This window comes from Schistocerca americana, chromosome 4 (assembly GCF_021461395.2).
Source record: "Schistocerca americana isolate TAMUIC-IGC-003095 chromosome 4, iqSchAmer2.1, whole genome shotgun sequence".
Lineage (NCBI taxonomy): Eukaryota > Metazoa > Arthropoda > Insecta > Orthoptera > Acrididae > Schistocerca > Schistocerca americana.
Genome location: NC_060122.1, coordinates 710,811,779 through 710,836,997, shown reverse-complemented (window position 1 = coordinate 710,836,997; position 25,219 = coordinate 710,811,779). Strand labels below are relative to the sequence as shown.

General features: G+C 38.3%; 1 protein-coding gene across 2 annotated transcripts in view; it reads left to right on the top strand.

Moving 5' to 3' along the window:
* The window catches only part of LOC124612601 (condensin-2 complex subunit G2-like), a 287,500-nt gene that overhangs the window by 149,643 nt on the left and 112,638 nt on the right, over positions 1 to 25,219 (top strand). For both annotated transcript variants that reach the window (XM_047140891.1, XM_047140890.1), the window contains exons 11-12: positions 3,619 to 3,765; positions 14,684 to 15,053. In XM_047140891.1, coding sequence (XP_046996847.1) covers positions 3,619 to 3,765; positions 14,684 to 15,053 — 517 coding nt within the window. The remainder of the gene's footprint in view (positions 1 to 3,618; positions 3,766 to 14,683; positions 15,054 to 25,219) is intronic.

Genomic DNA, 25,219 nt, shown 5'->3' with positions numbered 1-25,219 from the left:
CCAAGCCATTGCATTGCTTTAAATGCCAGCATTTTGAATACACAACTCTAGGATGTAAGGGAGAAGCCACTTGTGGCAGTGTGGTATGGCTGCCCATAGAGTAGTCGAATGTTCATCTCTGGCGAGACAAAGGAGATGTACACTACTGGCCATTAAAATTGCTACACCAAGAAGAAATGCAGATGATAAACGGGTATTCATTGGACAAATATATTATACTAGAACAGACATGTGATTACATTTTCATGCAATTTGGGTGCATTGATCCTGAGAAATCAGTACCCAGAACAACCACCCCTGGCCGTAATAATGGCCTTGATACGCCTGGGCATTGAGTCGAACAGAGCTTGGATGGCGTGTACAGGTACAGCTGCCCATGCAGCTTCAACATGATACCACACCTCAAGAACCTAAAGTCAAAGGTCCCAAAGGCACTGAACATTTTAAAATGTCTTAGTCACAGGTGTGGAGAGCAGACAGGGTGAATCTGCTCCAGTTTTATAGGGCTTTCATGCAATCGTGGCTTGACTGTGGGTGCACAGTGTACAGCAAGGCCTTTGTGCATCATGAGGGGATCAGGCTGGCCATGAATGCTTACTGGACAAGCCCCACACCCAGTCTCTGTGCTGAGGCTGACGAACCACCACTTACCGTCTGACAGCAGCTCTTCATGATGCAACAGGTGTGTACATTCCTTGCTACTCCTGATCCATCAGCGTACCATAATGTTGCTTGTCCAGCTGAGGCATGCCTTTTTACCAATCATCCACAGTCACTGAGTCTGTTTGAGATCCACGTGAAGTGTGTGCTGGAGTTCCTTTGTGTGGAGTGCAGACAGGCCAAAATCTGGGATTTGAACTGCCTGGTTACTGCAGAGCGCAGAGTAATTTTAGATTTAGTGCAGTACAGTAGAGATTGCAATCCTGCTTCTGTCTTTAATACAGTTTTTTAAATGAGCACTACCACTATGTAACTGCATTCATAGATGGGTCTAAGTGGGAGAATTCCGTTGGCTGCTCTGTTGTTTTTCCAGATCGTGTCCTCAAGATTTGGTTGCCTCTGAGTTCACAGTATTCAGTGCCGAATTATCTGCAGCCTTGAGCGCACAGGAGGAGATGAGCTGTGTCATGTCTGCTAAATTTCTCTTCTGTTCTGACTCCCAAATTGCCCTTCAGTCTCTCTGCAACATATGTATCCAGCCAAAAAAAATAGTTCAGGATATCCATGATACCATTCTCCACATACAGAGATTGGGGAAGGTGGTGTCTTTCTGCTTGGTGCCAGGACACATGGATGTTGTGGGGAACAAAACGGTAGATATAGCTGCCAAGAAGGTGTGTCGTGATCCTCAGTTAGTTCAGTATGCTATCCCCCTGGATGCTATCATCTCACTGTTGTACGGACTCGTGCATCAATTGGAAGATGAGTGGCTGGAAATGACAGGCAATAAACTCCATCTAGTCAAGTCCACATTGCGGCTGCGGTGTACTTCCTTCCAGCTGCACAGACAGGAGGGGGGGGGGGGGGGGGGGTCCTCCTTACTCGTCTTTGCATAGGCCACAGCCTACGGCATATGGCTTCTTGCTCCGGCGAGAGGAGCCTCCAATGTGTGGTGCATGTGGCATACAGATCACTGTGTGCCACGTTTTATTAGACTGTGTTTTATTTTCAGACCAGAGGACAGCAGCAGATTTGCTGACACATCCGCTCTATATTTTAAGTAACTTTCAAACGAATGTGGTCAGTTTTAAGATTTTGTGATTTGTCCAACTTTTTTTAAATTTTTAGGAAATACATACCGTGTGTTAACACCCATGTTTTTGTAAGTGGTCAGCCACTCACATTTCCTTGTGCTGATTTTTTAGGTCCTCTTACTTTTTAGACGTTGTAACCCCAGGTATAGCGCCTTTCACCCTTTCTCTGTTGTTTTAAGGTATCTGATATTGAGTGATTGTGTGAGTCAATGTGAGTGAGGTGAGAGTGAGTGAATATGCGTCATTTTATAGGTTTCCTTGTCACTGTGTGACAGCAATTGTATTCATTTTACCCACTTCATTTCTTTTAATATGTGTAAGGGTGCTGATAACCTCGCTGTTAGTGCCCGTAAGTACCAAACACACCTCTGATCTGTCTGTTCTTGTGTTGCTGTTAAGAATTATTACACCATATTTCTAATCTCTACTAAATAAAGTGTGAGATTTTAGTAGCGTTGACATGAATATTGTTTTCGCAAAACATACCTTAACTTGTTTACAATTAAACTTTCTTGGTTAAATATGTCATGTTCGAACTCTGAATCGGAAAGAATGGAAGAGATTAGGCTTCAATTGCTTCTTCCTATGCTTTGAAACTCAGCAAGTCACCAAGGCTGGCCACGATCCACAGCATTTTTATTCCCAAATATGAGCAGGTATTTCCTCTCATGAAGGTACTGTGATTGCTATACTGTGTGGAAGACATGTGTTGTCCTTTAATAGAGCTCAGCACTTGTGAATCAGAATAACAACCCCACACAGTATCTGCACACTATTGTCTCCAGCATCTGATTTTATAATTCTCCATTGTGTGTATCATTCATCAGTAAGAAGGTATGGGACACACATCACTTCTTTGGAGTGGTATGTGTCAGCACACTTTCCATTTGAAGTTTTAGAGCTCTGTTCATAGTTAAGATTGGAGTCCAAAATAAAAAAATCCTCATCAAAATACTCACACATTTCTTCTAACATGTGTGACTATTTAATGAAACCTTAATGAATATGTAGCTAAGAAAACATATGATACTACAGTGTAGCAGCTACCCCTTGAACTGAATCAACAGAAATGAAAAATGTGTTGAGAAAGCATTAACAGCATTTTCCATTGCTTAGTCTGAGAATGAGGTGTGAAGGAGAGCTAAATCAGAACCTTTTCTTCTGTATTTGATTATTTTGTCATCTACAGCGTGATTCTGTGGTGATGTTACAGACTTCCTAGGGTGAGGGAGATGGGCAAATGTATCAGTTTGAGGTAAGGGATTCTCTTCTGGAAACGAGCAAGTCAAATGTTATAAATGAAAGTTGTTCTGACACATCTGACACTTACTGCCCAGAGATATTGGAATGATTGTTGCTAATAACATTCAACTCTGTTGTTTCTGGAATGGAGTCTCTAACATCAAATGTATACATTTATCCTTCTCCACCATCCCTGAAAGTTTCTAGCATCATCATGGAATGACCCTGTATACAGCTTGTAAGGGCATATAATTGGGAATTAAAATTATGCGCATAGTTTTTTTTCCCATGCTGCTTAAGAACCCCTGTTGTATGCCCTTAACATTTTTTATTAAAAGTTGTGGCATAAATGTGAATGATATATCTAAAATTGTCTTTTCATGTCACAGTAACTTTAAGTGATAGAGAACAGTTTGGAAGGTAGAAGTGCTTGCTTACAAATGATTTCGCATTTAGTGTTCCTTGTTTCTGTATAATCACTTGTAATTTATTTGTGGTCCAAGAGAGATATGCAGTTACTTTTTAGCCATAGGGCCATTATTCTGTTTTATAGATTGTGTTATTTACTTTCATTGCTTTACATATAGAATGTGAAATTTGATTGCAGCATTTGCGTTTTTAGGTGCTTCCACATATGCAAGATGGAATTCATGACACCAATGCAAGAGTCCGGACTGCATTTGTGGAGATGCTGGTTGCCTGTAAAGATGCCAGCTCAATAAAGTTTTGGTTGATTGTACCACTCAACCACCTTCTTGCCAGGCTGGAGGTGATCTCGTTTTCTCAAATATTTTTCATCAAATTACTTCCATTACATCAAAAACAAACACACACACACACACACACACACACACACACACACACACACACACACTGCTTCAGCTATGCAATGTTAAGTCCTATGTCATGTTTTAGTATTAATCATGTGCAAACATTCATACAGAGTTCGATATTAATTTTGTAAGTATTTTTTATTCTCTGTCTCCGTACACAAAGTAAGTCCCTACAGTTGTGAGTTCAAGGTTCCCACCATGTCCAGATGCTCCTTGTTACTTGTTACTCTCTTCCATAACCACATTTTTGTTGCTTGTACTTTTCATCCGTTTCACTCATTGATCACTCTCCTTTCCATAAAGTAGCACACCTAGGTAAAGATTTAGCCAACATCTGGATGTTTAGCGACGTATTCATTTAGAGACTTCTTTTGTGGTGGAATATCTATTTAACAAGGGCTACTTGCTGTATGATTTCAGAGTGTATTTCTTATCATCATAAGCAACGCTCTTTTTCCCATTCAGATAGCTGTGCATATCAAAGCACTGCTTCTGGGATGGGGAGGAGCACTGAGCCCAAGTTGAAACTACCCAGTGGATTAATGACGAGGGCCAGTGTGAGGGTGAGCTTGGATGTAATTTTTAGGCAAATTCCCTCATCCAGCTAGGTGAATACTGGGCTAATATCTAAGTCCCACCTCAACTACAAGTTTTGCAAGCATTTAGAAAACTTTTGCTCACTCCCACATGAGTAACGCTACACGCAGACATTTCGGATATACATGTTACGTCCAAGGGGGTGGCAATAGGGAGGACATCCAACTGTCGCTTGGATTAACCATCCTCGATTCATTGGTAACCATGACAACCCTGCAGCAGTGCAGGACAAAGGCACAAGAGAAAGAGGGTGAAAGATGTTCCTTTAAATGCAGAACTGTTTACCTGTTCAGTCTTGGATTTTGGGTGCGACACAAGCAATGATTTGATAACACTCTTACCCTGTTACGAACAGTTTGATTTTAATCGTGTTTGTTATCAAATTATACAGTTTCATCATGACTGCCATAGTTTTCTGCATTCTGTTTGTATTCGTTATTGAATCTGTCTGTTGTGTATTTTAATTCATTTTGTAAGGTATCCTTTAAGATACAGTAGTAATTCCTTCAATAAACTTGTTGAGTAAGTTTGGTAAATTAGCCAGTCCTGACTCACTCCATTCTTTATTTTAGGTGTTCTTTCACTTTCATTAATAATTGTTAGGAAGTGATGTTCCTTACATAGTGCTCATACTTCTTTATAGTTTATTTCTAATCTCCACTTGATTTCCATTCTCCACTTACAGACTTCTTGTACACCATGCTGGATGTTTTGCAAATCATTAAAAACTGTAACAGCTTTCTTGTTCACGTTTTGGTTTATCCCCAGTTTTGTTTGTCACTTCCCTAGTTCCTCAAGAGTTTTAAAACAGAACAGTTATTTTAAGTAAGTTTCTGTTTGCTTTTTTTCATCAAATCCATTCAACTATGGACTATGCACAACAAATGTTTGTGATTTCTTTCTCCTTGTGGTATTTCTTTTTTTGTTTTCCCACAATATTATTTTATTCTGCCGCTCTACTGTTTCCTCTGTAGTAGTAGTAGTAGTTGTTGTTGGTGTTGGTGTTGGTGTTGGTGTTGGTGTTGGTGTTGTTCTTGTTCTTGTTCTTCTTCTTCTTCTTCTTCTTCTTATTCTTCATCTTCTTCCCAGACCGAGGATTGGTTTGAGGCACCTCTTCCCACTACTAATTTCTATGCAAGCCCCTTCGTCTCTGTATAACTATTGCTGCCTTCATTCATTTGAACCTGCTTGCTTTAGTCAAGACTTGGTTTTTCTCTCCAATTTTTACCTCCCACAGTTCCCTCCATTACCAAACTGGTGATTCTTTGATACCAGGATATTATGTATTTTCTTTACCTTTCTTTTATGCAATAAATTTCCCTCCTCCCTGATTCAAGTCAATTTCATTCAGTTAATTATCTAATTTACCCATATAATCTTCAGCATTCATTCCATATTTCAAAAGCTTCTATTCTGTTCTTGTCTTAACTGCGTATCATTCCCGTTACACTTCCTTATGTGACTAAAGTCAAGATAGATACCTTCAGGAAAGACTTCCTAATGCTTAAATTTATATTCCCCCCTCAACCCCCCCCCCCCCCCCCCCCAACAACACTGGAAACACATTTCTTCCTATTGTCAGTCTATTGTCATCTTATATCTATTTTCGAGATGCTATCAATTCTGTACATAATCTTCCAAGTCCTTTACAGACCATGATGGAATTACAGTGTCATCGGCAATCTTCACAGTTTTCATTTCCTTAATCACTTTTCCAAATTTCTTCTGGTTTTTTCGTTAGTGCTTGTTCAGCGTATAGTTCGAATAACATCAGCGATAGGCTACAAACCTGTCTCAGCTACTGATTTTTATGTCCAAAGAAAGTGCCATTTTTTCCTGAATTATGTGTGAAAGCTTTTGTAGTTTCCTATAGAGATTTTTTGTTACCCTCTGCCTCAAAATTTTTCGAAGTATTTTTCTGATTTTTTCCTAATTTTTTCTGCAGCCTCTTCATTTCTCCTACTTTAAGTCAACCAATACATTCTGCTGTGTAGAGTGCTTGAGTACTTATTACAGTGATATAATTCTTTACTTTTGCATTTATGAAGACTGATTTTCCATTGTAGATGTTCATTATTACATTAAATATTATTATTATTATTATTTGCATGGGATAGGAAGCAATTCAGATGTGTGAATTATTGCATTTCAACCCATTATTGACAATCAGTTGTCTTACTTTTACTGTAATCTTTGAGAATTCTTCTTCCTCAGAGCAGTCTATAATTGTCCAGAGCAAGGAACTGGTAATTTTTTTCTTGAACATCCTTTTGGGATTTTGATGCTATGATGGGATTACCATTCCTTTACTATCCTTCAGACTTTGTAGTGCTTATTGAAATTCATCTTTATCCCATTCTGAGAATTTATTTTATTTTCCTTAAATATTCGTTTGGTTTCTGTATTCTCCAGATTATCCACATTTCATTTATTCCTAATATTTCGAACCCGATTGTACTAGATTTCAAACCATTTTTCCACAGTCATCAATAATTCACTATTTACAACATTCTGCCAATGCTGAGGCAAGTTTTTGATTGCACGGCTGTTGAAATCATGGGGTTTTGAGGCAAAGAATTTGTTGATCCATTTTTAGAGCATGTTTTCATCTGGAAAAGAAGTTTCTTTAAGGTTGTTTGATAGAGAGCAGAAAGGGTGAAAATCTGAGTGCTCAAGATCAGGTGAATAAGATGGATGCAGAATGACTTCCCAACCCGACTCCTGTGTAGTTTTCTTCATCAGTTTAGCACAATGCCAGTGGGCATTATCAAGTAGCATCACTTCACGCAGTCTTCCTGGTCATTGTTCTCGGATTTTGTCTGAAAGACATCTCAGCTGTTGACAGTAAATGTTAGCAATGATGGTTACATCTTGGGGAAGCAATTCATAGTACACCACACGTCGCTGTTCCACCAGATGCGTAACATTATCTTTTGTGGATGTACACAGATCATTGTACAGGGAGTTGCTGCTTCGTTTTGACTCAGCCATTTGTTTCTTTTCCTCATGTTAGCATAGACACCATTTCTCGTCACCAGTAATGATACAGGATAGAAATGGTCGGTGTTGTTCATGTGCCATTTGGTGACAGGCAAGCAGAGGTGTACATATGGGTGCCCGCTGATTTTTGTGATTTTGATTTAGAGCATGCTGGACCCATACACCCTGTTTTTGAACCTTCCCCATTGTATGCAAATGTTGCGCGATGGTGGAATGATCACATATCGTCACATTTGCCAGCTCTTGAGTATACTGATGTGGATCATTGTGGATTAATGCATTTAAACGATCGTTATCAAACCCTGAAGATATTTTTGAATATTGAGAGCCATTAATGTCAAAATGATCCTCCTTAAAATGAGAACTCCATGTTCGTGCTGTGGTCTGTCCAATGGCATTATCCCCATACATGGCACAAATGTTTCTGGCTCCCTCCCCTGCTGTCACCCCCCTATTGAACTCAAATGAAGAATATATTGGAAATATTCCCATTTCTCCACTTGTACTCCATTTCCTAGAGTCCGCACTTCCTTTCACTGTCACCAAATGACAAAATGACTGTATACTAACTCAAATAGTATCAGTGAACTACAAATAAATAATTACAATTGATAAATAAAACGAAAGCAGCTTGAATACCAATATGCAAAACAAAAACGCCACGAACTTATGCACCAACCTAGTATACATCATCGCAAGTATAGTGAAATCAGGTGCTACACTTAGCCAAAGACTTTATGGAAAGTTTTTGATGCAACTAATCAAGTGCCCATAGTGAGAAGAGCAGGAAACAGTAGGCTAATGACTTAGCGTTAAATGAACTGAATGACTGTCACATGTGTAAACAGAGTTGATTGTTACTGACGGCAGCAAAGTCTCTGAATGTGTTGCTGCAATTGGGAAATGGGGGATTTACTAACAGTGGCGTGTACCTTTATGATGGGGAGTGAAGGACAGACTAACCCGCTTTCATGCTGACTGTGCTAATGGGAACATCAGCATATAATGTCAAATCCCTTTGGATAAAGGAGTCAGAAGGAATATATTATTTTGCTCAGTGCAAGGTTATTACGGATTTGCATGAAAGAAATGGAAAGAGAATGAAATCACAGGATAGCTAACAGTTTTCAGAAGAGTAGATTGTTTCTCAGGATACTGAGAGACATAAATGAACTTAAGTGTATTTTGTGAAACTCTGTAGAGATGGTTGAAATGCTGTGTCTGTTCAAACACCAATTTGCCACCAAGGCAAAAAAGGTTAAATGTGTGTGATTATAGGCTAGCACCATCTTCATGTAACTTAATCATCATCTTGGACAGTTTCCAGCCTCTGGCCGGGTCTGCATGGAAATTAAGTATGGAAAAAGGAGGAATTGCCACATTTTTCAAAATTGAACCATCAGAAATATTGATACAAACTGTTTTGTGTAGGGAAGAACTCAGAAAAATGGACATGTGAGTTGTTACTGAAGAACATTGGAAAATTTGTGGAGTCCTAAAAAATTTCTATATTTTTCCCAGTTTTTTCCCAGAGGAAGAAAAGTATATTGTCGCTGAGGAAAAGTACACTGCCATTTAACATAGAGAAAGTATATTTTCACCAGGGAAAATGTTTATTTTCACTCAGGAAGAAGTGTATTTTCTCCTGGGAGAAATCGAGGATTTTTTTTTCCTTGTCCTTGTATACACCCTGAAGGTGCACATGTATTAGGATGACTACTCAGTGCACAAGATCAAAACAGAACAGAATGACTATAACATGACTGATAATTCATAAATTGCAACTATTTTTAATAAGCATTTTCTAAATACAGCAGAAAAATTGTTTAAAAAAATGCCATTAAAAAACAGAATTCTGAAGAGTTGTTCTAACACAACAAATCATGATCTTATTGATGTACACAGTGCTGCACTAAAAGAGAAACTTTCTTGTAAACAGATTAAAATATGCAATTGTTAAACTTCTTTATGTAGTATCCTTGTACCATAAAAGCAAGGGAGAGGATGTTGTTATGGGTGGCTGGTATTGTCTTTCTGCAACACAAATGCTCTCGTGAATTAATGCAGTTCTTTATTTACAAGAAGCTGCTACTTGAATAGAATACATGATCATGGTAGAAGCTCATCTGTAATAGTCCTCTTACTATTGTAACCTGCTATGTGAACTGACAGATGCCAACTGGAATATGAGTTAGTGAGTCAGTGCCTGAGCCCTCTGGTCAGCGGTGGTGGCCTAAATACATGCTGTTGAGAGGGCATTGGCTGGGTGTTTCTTGTTGGTGTGTGTCTCTGGCCTCTCTCGTGATAGGCACGCTCGATCCAACACCTAGTATCGTTCTTTGCACTACGTATTTGCCAACCGGTGTGCAGGCAACACCTTCTGCTGGCACACTTTATATGAAAAGTAATAGGAAAGACTATAATAAATATCGTCCACTTTCTTTTCTGACTTATGTTTTCAAAATATTTGACAAAGTAGTTTTCCTGTTAACAGAATCACATTTATGTACAGTTTGTTTGAGAAGTTCCTGTTCTCGTAAGTCAGAATAGTATTATGTACTAGAGTCCTTACACATAAAACCTATGTGTCCAACAGACCTACTTATGAGGTTAATGTTTCTTCGTGTCATCCTTGACATCTTACAGTGCTCCTCAAGACTTTGCTTAGAAAGGCTACCTCAACACTTGTGCAGTCCCCATAATATGTTGTATGGCATAGTAAGGCCCAGGTGTCATGGTGCCCATTTCAGTGAGGCTGGAGGTGTTGCTGAACCAAGGCTAATCCAGTTCCCTCAAAATTATTAATCAAGGAACTTGCATTCCTGAATAGGAAAGCTTGTTGGAGCCCCACCTTGCTGTAATCACATATGGTCTATCCATGGTTCTCTTATCTTGAAGCATCATAACATGAGACAGATTCCTTTCCAGTCCTTACATATTATGGGGAACTTGTTTAGATCAGAAAATCACATTCCACCTGTATAAACTGTGATGTATCATAAATTCATGGAAAAATAGTGCTCTTGAGTAAGACACATTACTTGATCATCAAAGCACAGCAGGATGCTAGTCACTGCTCCAGGTCATCGTCAGATAATTCATTCACAAACATCAGTCTAAATCTTATCGGTTGTGAATCTTTGTATGTGGTCAAGCATTGTTGTCCACAGTACTTGAAATCCAGTTGCTATACTGCGAATGGATTTCATTGGAAACTGATCAGTTGATTAAGGGATAGCAGATATTTCCTTTCTTGTTCTCTGATGCTCATTGTGCAGCCTGTTATGATTGCATGGGTTGTTTTACAATCCACTCTCGTCATGGGCAACACACAACATAGATAATTAGGTTGACCCACTTCAGTGTCGTATGGTTCGATATTAAATCAACATTAAGGAACTTCTGAATTTCCTAAAGAACTGAAGCATAGACCATTAGAGTTTGATTGGTTGGTGAAGAAATTTAGAAATAAACTGCATAGATAAATCCTGTGGGAATAATAATGTTAACAGAAATAAATAATTCTTGTTTCAATTCAATAAATGTTTATTGTGAATGATTCACACATTTGTGAATGGTAGCCTACACAGTTGCAAATTCAAATGAAAGAAAGCAGAGCAACGTAAATGGAATACATTTGTGCAAAATTTAACAGTGCATTAATCATGAAATTAATAAGCGAGCACTCAAAGGCTGACAACATAGATCCTTACAGTTAATTGTGACATAAAACTAAAGTTCGCTGTCCCAAATGATAACTGGGAAACTAGAAGCAAGTTCATCACATGTGAGTCCTAATATTAACCTCAGGAAAATAGAAAGTTCTCAGTTATCTCAAGTCCCACTTATAAAATTGAAGTTCATGTGGGTGCTCAAGCTCAATCACCAAAAACCACAAAATGGTATTCTTAAGTCCAGTAAAAAGATAAAGTATTTAACTAACAAGCTGCTTTGCCACCCAGCTTATCTCACCTGATAGCTAGCACATCCACCAGCGCAGTACCACTCGCAAAACACAAAAACTCAAACTGTGACAGGCTAAGGACAAAAGACAGCATGCATACTGCCGTTCACCCATAAATATCTTCTGTGATGTCACACTCTACTGAATCAGTGTTAAATGTTTTTAAGTTGGCAGTGCTAGAAGACATTGATATTGTCATATATTAGATTAGATTAGATTAGATTAGATTTTCGTTCCATAGATCCGTGCCGAGGAAATCCTCGTGGATGTGGAACATGTCATTTTTTTAAATAAAAAGCTGAAACAACAATACTAATAGTATGAATATATATAAAATACATCATTTGTTTCTATTAAAAAATTTGTCAATGGAGTAGAAGAGTATGAGTATATATACAATACATCATTTGTTTCTATTAAAAAATTCATCAATGGAGTAGAAGGAGTTGGTCACTAGTAAGTCTTTCAGGCTCCTTTTAAACTGATCTTTATTTGTAACTAAATTTTTTATGTTTGCTGGCAAATTATTGAAGATGAGAGTTCCTGAGTAGTGGGCCCCTTTTTGAACTAAACTAAGTGCTTTTAAGTCCTTGTGCGGATCATTTTTGTTCCTGGTATTGTATGTATGAACTGAGCTGTTGGTTGGAAAAAAAAGATATATTATTTAGGACAAATTTCATTAAGGAGTAAATATACTGAGAGGCAGTACTTAGTATACCCAGTTCTTTGAAGAGGTTTCTACAGGACGTCCGTGAATTTACTCCACAAATAATACGTATTACACGCTTTTGGACTCTGAAAACTTTTGTTTGACTCATAGGGTTACCCCAAAATGTTATACCATATGACATTATGGAATGAAAGTAGGCAAAGTATGCAAGCTTTTTCATTTTATGTCGCCTATGTCTGCTAACACTCGAATTGCAAATACAGATTTGTTAAGGCATTTCTGCAGTTCTGTGGTGTGCTCCTCCCAACTGAATTTATTATCAAGTTGTAATCCCAGGAATTTAAGACTGTCAGCCTCTTCTATCTGTTCTTCTTTATACTTTATGCATATGCTAGGTGGAAACCTCTTACAGGTTCTGAATTGCGTATACTGAGTCTTTTCGAAGTTTATTGTCAATGAGTTGGCTTTAAACCATTTATTAATATCCGTGAAAATATCATTAGCAGATCTTTCTAGAACTACACTCGACGTACTATTTATTGCAATACTTGTGTCATCTGCAAACAAAACGAACTCTGCTTCTGGCAGTGTAACGGATGAGAGATCATTAATGTACAACTTCAGAGCTAGGGAGATGGGGGCAGAAAGGGGTACTCGATTGATGGTACTTATTTTGATGCAAGAGCAGTTGTGTATTAATATTTTTAACACAGGAAATTTTAAAGGACTGATAAAAAATATTGTAAACTGTGGAAAAGTGTTATTTCAGGGAACATGAAAGTGGGGCTATGTCATCCAGCGTAATGAAGGCTGAATAGACTCTGTCCTGCTGTCCTGATTAAGTGGTGTCATGCAAGGGGGGGGGGGGGGGGGGGAGAGAGAATAAAATAAAATAAACAAACTTGACAGTGAAGAATGAGTGAGGATATCGTGCCACTAAAAAGTGCTTGCTAATTCAGAAATTATTGCTTCTAAATGACACAGCTAGTTTATAAAATTGTGTGCTATGTTTGTTGGTAGCATTATCTACTTGCAATGTAGTTCTTCCAAAACTAATGTGCACAAAACTTTGGCAAAAACCATGAACTAGGTATCTAACTCTCTATTAAAGAGAAAATCTTTTCGAAGTAGATGCACAGGAAGAAGGAATCATTGATTAAAACATACCGAGAGGAAGTTGCTATTTATTTAGTATTGCTCCTGAAATATTTTACCTTGAATCCACCCATTGTACTGAAATTGGAATAATATATATGCATATATATCCTGATGAACTCAAACATTATGATCAGCTGCTTAATAGTATGTTAATCCAGCTCTGAAATGCAAGACAGCAGCGATCTGCATGGTACCGGCTTGACAAGTTTTTAGTATGTTTCTGGAGGTATGTACCCCAATTGTCTATTCACAGGCCACACAGTTCCCATAAGTTATGGGCTGTTGGCATGTGGGTGTGGAGCTGTGCCTGATAGTGTCTCAAGTGTGTTCAAATCAGGCAAATTTGTTTACCAATACGTCAGCATGCGTTCACTGTCATACTCCTCAAACCACTGCTGTATGATTGTGACCATGTGACACGGACTGTTATATAGCTTGCAGTTATCAAGCATGAGGGAATGCAGGCAGTTGGCAGTTCCACAGAGAGCATACACAGCTGTTACTGTGTCTTTGATTACTACTACAGGTCCCATGGAAGCCCAGCTAAATGTCCCCTAAAGCATAACACTGCCCCCACTGACATGCAGGTGTGTCATGATGCATGTTTCGAGCAGCGGTTCACCTGGATGAAGCCATATGCAGACATAACTATTGATCTGGTGTAAAAAGAAATATGATTCATCTGAGCAGGTGACAGGTTCCATTGATTCACAGTTTAATCTCGATGATCCTGTGCCCATTGCAGCTGTGATTGATGACATCTTTGGGAAGCATGGTAACATGTAGAGGTCCTCTAATGCGAAGTCCCACATTTGGCAGTGTGCTCTGAACGGAGTGCTCCAAAGCATTTTTGCCTGCACCAGTATTGTACTCTTTCATCATATCTGCCACAAATCACTATCTTTTCTGCTTTACAGAATGGGCAAACATCCTAATTCCACATTCTGTGATTATCCGGATGTCCAACAGCTTGATGCCTGCTCATGTTACACCACAGTTCAGTGACTTTTCTTAGAGATGCTAATGATTTAACGTCCCGACAACCAACTAGCTTTCCCGTTCGTGAGATGTTAGGTGCCATGACAGTGTACCCTTTGTCAAAGTCACTTATGTCCATGGATTTCCCCATTTGTGGCTCATATTGTTGCTAGAATAAATCCCCACTCATCTCTGCTCCATTTATATACTTTTTACACAGTGCCATTTGCCTGCAACTTCACAGGAGGTCTTGAGTCTCATAGTAGGCAATAACCATTATGTTTTGGCTCATCAGTAAATTTCACAAATACATCAGTATGGTGCCAGTTACAAATCTTACTGTAAAAGCACAAGGAGGTTGAATACAATATTAAATTGTTCATAATTTAGTTGCTATTCAGTGTACAAAATGCTGTTCAGTGAGACAATTGGCTTAGAAAATTCCATTAATACTATACCATTTTAACTTTCCTTTGTATTTCTACAGGTAGATGAACAAGCAGTTGCTCAGCGTATTGTCAAGTTATTGTTCGAAAGTTTCTACCCGTACGAGAGAGGTCCTGAAGTTACGCTGAAGAGGATAATGAATATGATAGTGCTGAGCCCAATTGGAAGTCGCAAATTCTTTTTCTATTCAAAATCTGTACTCAGCTTTGAGTCCAGCGTACAGTTAGTACTTTCTATAATGACATATATTTTGAGATATGTTAAGTCAGAGTTCAGTGGAAAGCTAACTGTGTCAAATGGCACAGAGCAAGATAAGCCCACTGTTACTCCCAAAACTTCAAAGGACAATAAAGAAGCTCCAGCTTCAAAAAAAAGAAGAATCAGTTCGCCAGACCCAGTTTCAAGTTTGGGTAAGTGTGTGGTTGCTCTTTTAGTGTAATGACTTGCCACACAATTTTCCAAGTGTTTCAAAAAAATCAGAAAAAGAAATATACATACATCATCATAGTGTGTTTCTACTTGTTTTTTAATGTAAGCTATTGATAAAGACAATGTGTGTGTCTCATAGACTCATTAACTAGGAAAATTTATCTTCATTGTTAATTTAATTTTTGTCACAATATCATTGTCCTCAGTGTGCTTCCTTTCACTTTTGTAATGCTTCAGGGAACAGTATTATATTATCTTTACTGTATCAGTCATACTGTTTAGTGTGAATTTCAGCACACTCCAAAAATAAGTAAAATCACTTTCTGTAACAATCCATAGTTAAAAGTGCTTAAAACCAGACCGTAACTAGATACACGAAGTGAACTGAGATCATCAAATTTTCCTTAAATGCACTGCTGGAAAATGTGGCGGTCTACTCCTTAAAACTGTGTTGACCAACATCAGTACAGGAAATACCCACTACAGTGACACATTGCTTAGTGATTGCGTCACATCATCAGTCAGTTACAATCTTGAGTTCTAATGTAAGTAGCTAGCTGTCTTACTGGTTGGCTACATTTTAATAGCAACCAGGTGTATAATGGTTACTTGTCTATGTGAGGTCGGATTTTGCCTGGGCTATGACAAATGATATCACAGTAGTAACACGTCATATTTGGCATAACAGTTTGCAATATTTCAGTATTTCATCCAGGTCTATGTCCTTATGAGAATGGTCAGTAAAATGTGTTTAGTTGTGTCCCAACAATTAGAGACACAATAGGTATCATGATCCATGTGCTAAATCTGGGAAGAATTATACATCTGCGATAGTCATAAAAATTTACTCTTAACTGCTGCTACCAGAAAGCAAGCACCCAATACCCCATCAGTAGCTCCCAGTGTAGGTTCAAAAGGCATTAGTTTGTTTCAAATACCTGACTTTCAATAAAAGAGGCTTGTAATGAAATTTGATGCGTAAGCAGTGCTTCATGGGACTTTATTTCATCAACTTAAACTTTTCCAATCTCTATCCGGGCTCTTTGTTTTCTTTTGTCCTCCCATTATCCCTCACTCAACTTTTGTCTGGTGTTACATTCACTTTTCATGCTCTCTCTTCTATTTTCTTCAGTCACTTACTCCTCAGTCTTACTATCAGTCTTTTGCCCTCTGTTTCCATTCTGTGCATTATGTTTAGTATCCCACTAGTGACCTGCTGTAGCTGCATGCAGTTAACACTAAATATCTACAGCTGGAAGGTTTGTCTGTTGTAGTGGTAATAAATTATGTACACAAACCTTTCTTGTGAATCAGTTTATTAGTGAAAACTGTATCAAAATCCCTACAGTAGTTCTAAGATTAGCCTTCACATACAGACAGAAAAATGTGGCAGGGGACTTTCATTTGGTAACGTGTACAGAAGTGTACCAATGTCCATACCACTTCCATCCTGCACTCTTCAGTGTTTAATTTTGAAAGTAAAGGGAACTGATATGAAGTGGAGATTCATCATGTATGATGTAGCTGTGTACTCCCTGTTGGATTATAATTGTAGTGTCTGGCATCTGGGTTGCAAAAGTATCATGCAAGAGTTATATTTATGACAGAGACTTACAGATCTTCTGTCTGCAAGTTTTTGGAACACAGGATTTTGAAAAGATTAATTTGAGAGGTTAAACTCGAAAATATTGTTGAAAACAAGAGTTTGAATAACGGGATGCTTTGTAGATAAGAAAGCCTTTTTCCAAACCAGACGCTGTTGCTAATATATTTTTATAATAATGTTGATTTTGTCTGTAAAACTAGATGTACCTGTGACAAACTGTGAAGTAGTGTACCACTGGTAACAGTTTCCAGGATTTCATCAACAGTAGAGGGCGAAACCTCGCATGACCACCTAATGAATTCTCTTCAGAAGAGGGCTGCCAACCATGGTTTTGAAACAAAATATCTTGAGATGACTGTGGAAGACTAGAGATATAGACAACAGAGAATTTTCATGTACAAAATAAGGAAAAGTGGTTTCACATTGCTCTTCAGTGGAGGCATTGTGCAGTGCACTTTAAGTACAAGGTGGATACTGTATCTTGGGTGTCAGCCCAGGTTCATTAATTGAATGATATAGTGTAGAAGAACAAAAGTTGTTTACAGATCAGTAATATCAAAGTGCAAAGGCTCTTTTTTTGTGCAGGGGCAAGATCTCAGACTACTTGCTAGGAAATGATGTATAAACAACAGTGATGGAGAAGAGGCTAATTTATTACATACAGAATTTATGCTGGTAATGTTTTGAAAGTCTATAGTATAATGACAGATCCGTGTAGTAGCTTATACACGTTGCCAGAGTTGGGCAAAATTCATTCAAATGACGAATAACGAATGTACATAAAAATTATTATTCATTATTTGTCAATAACAAATAAAACATTTGTTTGAAATATTAACAATATAAGGAAAAGATAGATTGCTACTTACTGTAAAGATGATACTTTAAGTTGCAGACAGGCACAATTGAAAGACATGTGCACGTTAGCTTTCAGCCACAGCCTTCATCAGAAAATGAACACACATACACATTCTTGAGGGTATTTTTGTTCTGTCGTTGCAACTACTATGTCCGCAGCTCGTGGTCTCGCGGTAGCTTTCTCGGGTTCCCGGGTTTGATTCCTAGTGGGGTCAGGGATTTTCACCTACCCCAAGATGACTGAGAGTTTTTGTGTCTTATTCATCATCATCATCATCATCATCATCATCATCATCATTCATCCCCATTACGGTTGGAGGAAGGCATCGGCAAACCACCTCCATTAGGACCTTGCCTAGTACAGACCCGCATCGTTCTCCTACGCTCTGTCAAAGAAGCATGGGACTTCATTTCCATTGCAACTACAAAAATGCGTGATTTTTTTCACCAGATGCATTTTGCTTTATTGGGATGAAGCATCATCAGTGGCCTGTAATTAAATTATTTACATTTTGATTTGCTTTTAGATCGAGGAACAGTTCGTTAAGAATATGTTGTTTTGTACTTTCAGTGATTTTCGCTTGATATCTTGCTTTTGCTCTGCAGCACTATGCAATTATTATGTTTTTCACAACACACCTTTATGCACACCACTGTATTCCATTTGTTTTCATAGTTCTAAGTATTTGTTGTGGTTTATGTTTTGTAGTGTTGCTAACATAACCTTTTCACTACTTTGTCTTTGACCTACAACCTTTTGTATTTATTTATTATTGTATCTGTGTAATTCTGTTTGATTATGTTTCTGTATATTTAAATACTGTGTAAAGAGTAGGGATAGTGATTGAGGATTCCCTCCAACCCCCCCCCCCCCCCCCCCCCCCCCCCCGCCCCCCCCTTCTTCCACAGTATAGGGGAGGGAGAAACCATGATGAATGGACATAAGTGTATAGCAGTGTGATGGAGTGTGAGTTACAGGAGAAGATGTGGGTCAAGAAGTGAAAGGAAATTGAATTGTGATATTTTTTTTTCCTTCTTGGGGGGGGGGGGGGGGGGGGGGGTTGTCGGTTGTCGGAGGGGGTGAAGAGTGGAAAAGGCTCTTCTGTTTTTCATGTAATTTCATCAATTATTTTATATAGAGTCTGGTTTCCAATATTTATTTGGTCATTGAACAACTATTTATTTTGTGTTAATGCTTTTTGTATGCAGAAATTTACTTGGCAAGGGAGGTGTCTGTCTTTACTGATTTTATGATATTCACATCTGTTTCAATATTGCTTGGCCTATGGTGTTCTTGTTTTAGATGATCTGCAAATGTTGAATGTTTTGTGCTGTATTTAATGCTCTGATGTGTTTTTATATCTTGTGTCGAATGTCCAGCCAGTCATTCCAGTGTATAGCTTTCCACAATCTCTGAAACTGAGCTGAAAGATACCAGATTGTTGGTATCTGTCTGGTTTTGATTTCGGTTTTGGGATGTGCTTCTGTATTGAGTTGTTTGTTTTGTAAGCAATGTTTATGCCTTGTTTTTTTGAACATGTTACCTATTTGTTGTGGTAGGTCCTTGTATGCCATTTTTTTTATTGTAGTGCAATTTGTATGAGCTTGTGTAGTTTTGTTGTTTTTTCCCCCCTATTTGTGTCTTTATTTTTTTATTTAGTTTTTTATCTACCATTGTTTCTTTGTGTCCATTTTTTAATGCTATTTGTTTTACAATGGCTGGCTCTTTCTGATAATCAGAAGTGTTTAGGGGGATCCTGTTCAGCCTGTTTAACATGTACCTGATTGCTTCTTCTCTGTGGTTCTGTGGGTGGTTTGAGGTTGCATTTAAGATAATGTCACTTTTTGTTGGTTTTCTGTATATATCAAATGTGTGTTTATTATTGTCTTTCCTTATGGTTATGACTAGAAAGTTGAGTGAGTTTTCTTGCTGTTCTTCTTCAGTTGTGAACTTTGTTTTTGTGTACAGTATTTATGTCTTTGTGTCGTTGCTGTATTCTTTTTTTTAAGTTCTTCCATGTGTGTTATGTCGTCCATGTATCTGTACCTGTACCTGTAGACGGTGTAGCTTTTCTTTGTTATTATGTCTTCAAATATTAATTTTTCTACATGATTCATGAAAATTTTGGCTAATGTTCCTGAAATAGGTGAACCCATTGGTCAAGTATGTAGTATTCTTGATTGAATTCAAAATAATTTTGTTGCATTATTAACTGTAGTAATTTTATTGTTTCATCTGTGTGTTCATTAGATAGTTGGTTGTGTGTCTTCAGGTTTCCTCAATTATTTTTATCGTTACATTAATGGGGATGCAACCGTACATACTTTCTACATCAAAGAAGAGCAGTGTTGCTGTGCTAGGGATTTTAGTGTCTATTATATGTTCTACCAGTTGAGAGGTGATTCTGATTGTCCTATCATTTTCTAGTTTATAATACTGGGTGAGCTGTGACTGCATTTGTTTTTGTAGTAGGTATGTAGGAGCTGCTCTGAAATTTAGTATTGGATGGACTGGATAATTTTCTTTATGGACCTTTGGTTGACATCTCATGTTGGGAGCCTGACGTTTTTTTGTACAAATCTCTGTTTCTCTCTCTATGTAAATGTGTACTCTTATGTTTTTGAGTGTGTTTTTAACATGTGTTTGAAATCTGTTTGTTGGGTTTCATTTTAAGTTTTTTATGTTGTTTTTGCGGATGAATTCTTCTGTTTTTTCTATGTATTCCTTTGTTTTCATGAGGACAACACTATGATTTTCATCAGCTTTTGTTATAATGACTTTTCTGCTTGCAGTTTTTTCTTTAGATTTTTAAGTTTTGTTTCATCCCAATTATTTTTGAATTTATTGTTTTCTTTTTTAATCTGTGCGGCTATGATTTTAGTTTCTTCTTTTATTAACTCCATAGTTAGCCCTGTGTTTACACTACTGTTTTCATTTTTTCTTCTATAGTGAGAATATGTTCAGATTCCATAATGAGATCTTCTATCCGTTGTTCATTTGCTGGTGACTCAACATTGTGTTTTAGACCTTTTTCTAAGAGCGGTTTTTCATTTTCATCTAGTGTTGTATCTGTAAGATTGACCACCCTAGGATAGAAATGATGTGTGTTAATGTATTTGTTGTTATGGGGTTTTGTGTGGTGCAATTTGAGATTTTCAATTTCCTTTTTATGCTTTAGTTGCATTTTGTTTGTGGCTCTGCATACAGCTTTTGACATTTTCCACAATGGTAGCAAAAATAGCCGAATTATTTAATTTTTGTGCTAGCTGAAGGTGAATTTCATATAATTCTTGGTTTAATGTCTGTTTCTTTGCATATAGAGAATTAATTTTGTGTTTCAGCCAGGCAATTTTAGCGGCCTGTGTGGCAACTTTTGCTACGTTTTTGTACTTGCAGTGAAGAACAAAAATACCCTAAAGAATTGTAAAGCAACTACGGACACTATAGCCACACAAGTGAAGAACATACACGTTCATTCACACAAGCAGGCGCACATCACACACACGGCGTGTGTGTGTGTGTGTGTGTGTGTGTGTATATATATATATATATATATATATATATATATATATATATATATATATATATATATATATAATAGAGGGAAACATTCATATATATATATAATAGAGGGAAACATTCATATATATATAATAGAGGGAAACATTCAACGTAGGAAAAATATAAAAATATATCTAAAAACAAAGATGATGTGACTTACCAAATGAAAGTGCTAGCAGGTCGACAGACACACAAACAAACACAAACATACACACAAAATTCAAGCTTTTGCAACAAACTGTTGCCTCATCAGGAAAGAGGGAAGGAGAGGGAAAGACGGAAGGATGTGGGTTTTAAGGGAGAGGGTAAGGAGTCATTCCAATCCCGGGAGCGGAAAGACTTACCTTAGGGGGAAAAAAGGACGGGTATACACTCGCACACTCACACACATATCCATCCACACATATACAGACATATGTGGATGGAGATATGTGTGTGTGTGTGTGTGTGTGTGTGTGTGTGTGTGTGTGTGTGTGTGTGCGAGTGTATACCCGTCCTTTTTTCCCCCTAAGGTAAGTCTTTCCACTCCCGGGATTGGAATGACTCCTTACCCTCTCCCTTAAAACCCACATCCTTTCGACTTTCCCTCTCCTTCCCTCTTTCCTGATGAGGCAACGGTTTGTTGCGAAAGCTTGAATTTTGTGTGTATGTTTGTGTGTCTGTCGACCTGCCAGCACTTTCATTTGGTAAGTCACATCATCTTTGTTTTTTTTTTATATATATATATATATATATATATATATATATATATATATTCATGCGAATGGACAGTTTGTTGCTGGAAATATAATCATTCCCACATAGAATGCTTCACAGTGTAGGCAGGTCTGTTGGTAAATCACGTGGGTGCTTTCACACGTGGCTCTGCCTTTGATCGTGTACACCTTCCGGGTTACAGGACTGGAGTAGGTGGTGGTGGGAGGGTGCATGGGACAGGTTTTACACCGGGGGTGGTTACAAGGGTAGGAGCGAGAGGGTAGGGAAGGTGGTTTGGGGATTTCATAGGGATGAACTAAGAGGTTACGAAGGTTAGGTGGTCGGCGGAAAGACACTCTTGATGGAGTGGGGAGGATTTCATGAAGGATGGATCTCATTTCAGGGCAAGATGTGAGGAAGACATATCCCTGCTGGAGAGCCACATTCAGAGTCTGATCCAGTCCCGGAAAGTATCCTGTCACGAGTGGGGCACTTTTGTGTTTCTTCTGTGGGAGGTTCTGGGTTTGAGAGGATGAGGAGTCATTCCAATCCCGGGAGCGGAAAGACTTACCTTAGGGGGAAAAAGGACGGGTATACACTCGCACACACACACATATCCATCCACACATATACAGACACAAGCAGACATATTTCACGTATTAAACAACCATTTCGGCTAGTTCTAATAACTTTCACTTTATTTCCACTTCCGTTTTTCGCACATCACTGATCATTTTAGCCGCTAAATCTTTCCTGATGAGGCAACAGTTTGTTGCGAAAGCTTGAATTTTGTGTGTATGTTTGTGTTCGTTTGTGTGTCTGTCGACCTGCCAGCACTTTCATTTGGTAAGTCACATCATCTTTGTTTTTGGATGTATTTTTCCTACGTGGAATGTTTCCCTCTATTTTATATATATATATATATATATATATATATATATATATATATATATATATATATATATATATATATATATAAAAACAAAGATGATGTGACTTACCAAATGAAAGTGCTGGCAGGTCGACAGACACACAAACAAGCACAAACATACACACAAAAAATTCAAGCTTTCGCAACAAACTGTTGCCTCATCAGGAAAGAGGGAAGGAGAGGGAAAGACGAAAGGAAGTGGGTTTTAAGGGAGAGGGTAAGGAGTCATTCCAATCCTGGGAGCGGAAAGACTTACCTTAGGGGGAAAAAAGGACGGGTATACACTCGCACACACACACATATCCATCCACACATATACAGACACATATATATATATAAGGCTCACCGGCCATTTGAACATCTTATTCTGTGCGGATGCACAAACGGTGCCCGAACTCTTATGGGAATCGACAGCAAAGCTGCGAGTAATGAGTATAATGGGCAGGGGCACTATGAATATAGTTTGGGACAACAAGTTGTGAATGTGGGTCTCATGGGAGGTGTGCCAGAGATAAGTAAGATATTTAGATAGAGAGCAATCAGGTAATGTCAGTAGAAATTAATTACGGGAGAAACTGATCATTTAGAGTGAGGAAAGATAGTAAAATTGCTGTAGGAACTGATGAAGCTAAGATGAGGCAGACCCAAATAGTGCATGAAGTGTAGGAGAGGAAAAGGGTCGGCAGATCCATAGGAGGAATGATGTATATTTTGGTCTGGTGAATCTGTGGGAGTAATGACCTGCACCATATAATGTAGGTAGGAGAGAGAGGTAAGGTTAGATGGACCCATGGAAGGTACAGTTTATACTATGGTCAGATTAATCCATTGATAGCAGAAAGATGGATATAGAGGGTCTATACAAGGGCGATGTACTTGAGGACAATATTATGGAAATGGAAGAGGATGTAGATGGAGATGAAATGGAATGAAGAGTTTGACAGAGCACTGAAAGACCTGAGTCGAAACAAGGCCCCGGGAGTAGACAACATTCCATTAGAACTACTGACAGCCTTGGGAGAGCTAGTCCTGACAAAACTCTACCATCTGGTGAGCAAGATGTATGACAGAGGTGAAATATCCTCAGACTTCAAGAAGAATATAATAATTCCAATCCCAAAGAAAGCAGGTGTTGACAGATGTGAAAATTATCGAACTATCAGTTTAATAAGTCAGAGCTGCAAAATATTAACGTGAATTCTTTACAGACGAATGGAAAAACTAGTAGAAACCGACCTCGGGAAAGATCAGTTTGGATTCCGTAGAAATATTGGAACATGTGAGGCAATACTGACCCTACGACTTATCTTAGAAGCTAGATTAAGGAAAGGCAAACCTACGTTTCTAGCATTGTAGACTTAGAGAAAGCTTTTGACAATATTGACTGGAATACTCTCTTTCAAATTCAGAAGGTGGCAGGGGTAAAATACAGGGAGCGAAAGGCTATTTACAATTTGTACAGAAACCAGATGGCAGTTATAAGACTCGAGGGGCATGAAAGGGAAGCAGTGGTTGGGAAGAGAGTGAGACAGGGTTGTAGCCTCTCCCCAATGTTATTCAATCTGTATATTGAGTAAGCAGTGAAGGAAACAAAAGAAAAATTCGGAGTAGGTATTAAAATCCGTGTAGAAGAAATAAAGACTTCGAGGTTTGCCGATGACATTGTAATTCTGACGGAGACAGCAAAGGACTTGCAAGGGCAGTTGAACCGAATGGATAGTGTCTTGAAAGGAGGATATAAGATGAACATCAACAAAAGCAAAACAAGGATAATGGAATGTAGTCAGATTAAGTTGGGTGATGCTGAGGGAATTAGATTAGGAAATGACACACTTAAAGTAGTAAAGGAGTTTTGCTATTTGGGGAGCAAAATAACTGATGATGGTCGAAGTAGAGAGGATATAAAATGTAGACTGGCAATGGCACGGAAAGCGTTTCTGAAGAAGAGAAATTTGTTAACATCGAGTATTGATTTAAGTGTCAGGAAATTGTTTCTGAAAGTATTTGTATGGAGTGTAGCCATGTATGGAAGTGAAACATGGACAATAAATAGTTTGGACAAGAAGAGAATAGAAGCTTTCGAAATGTGGTGCTACAGAAGAATGTTGAAGATTAGGTGGGTAGATCACATAACTAATGAGGAGGTATTGAATAGGATTGGGGAGAAGAGAAGTTTGTGGCACAACTTGACTAGAAGAAATGATTGGTTGGTAGGACATATTCTGAGGCATCAAGGGATCACCAATTTAGTATTGGAGGACAGCTTGGAGGGTAAAAATCGTAGAGGGAGACCAAGAGATGAATGCACTAAGCAGATTCAGAAGGATGTAGGTTGCAGTAAGTACTGGGAGATGAAGAAGCTTGCACAGGATAGAGTAGCGTGGAGAGCTGCATCAAACCAGTCTCAGGACTGAAGACCACAACAACAACAGTCGAGACAAAAGTGTTCTACACTTGTTGACTAGAACCTGTACAGTTGTTTGACTCTAGAGAC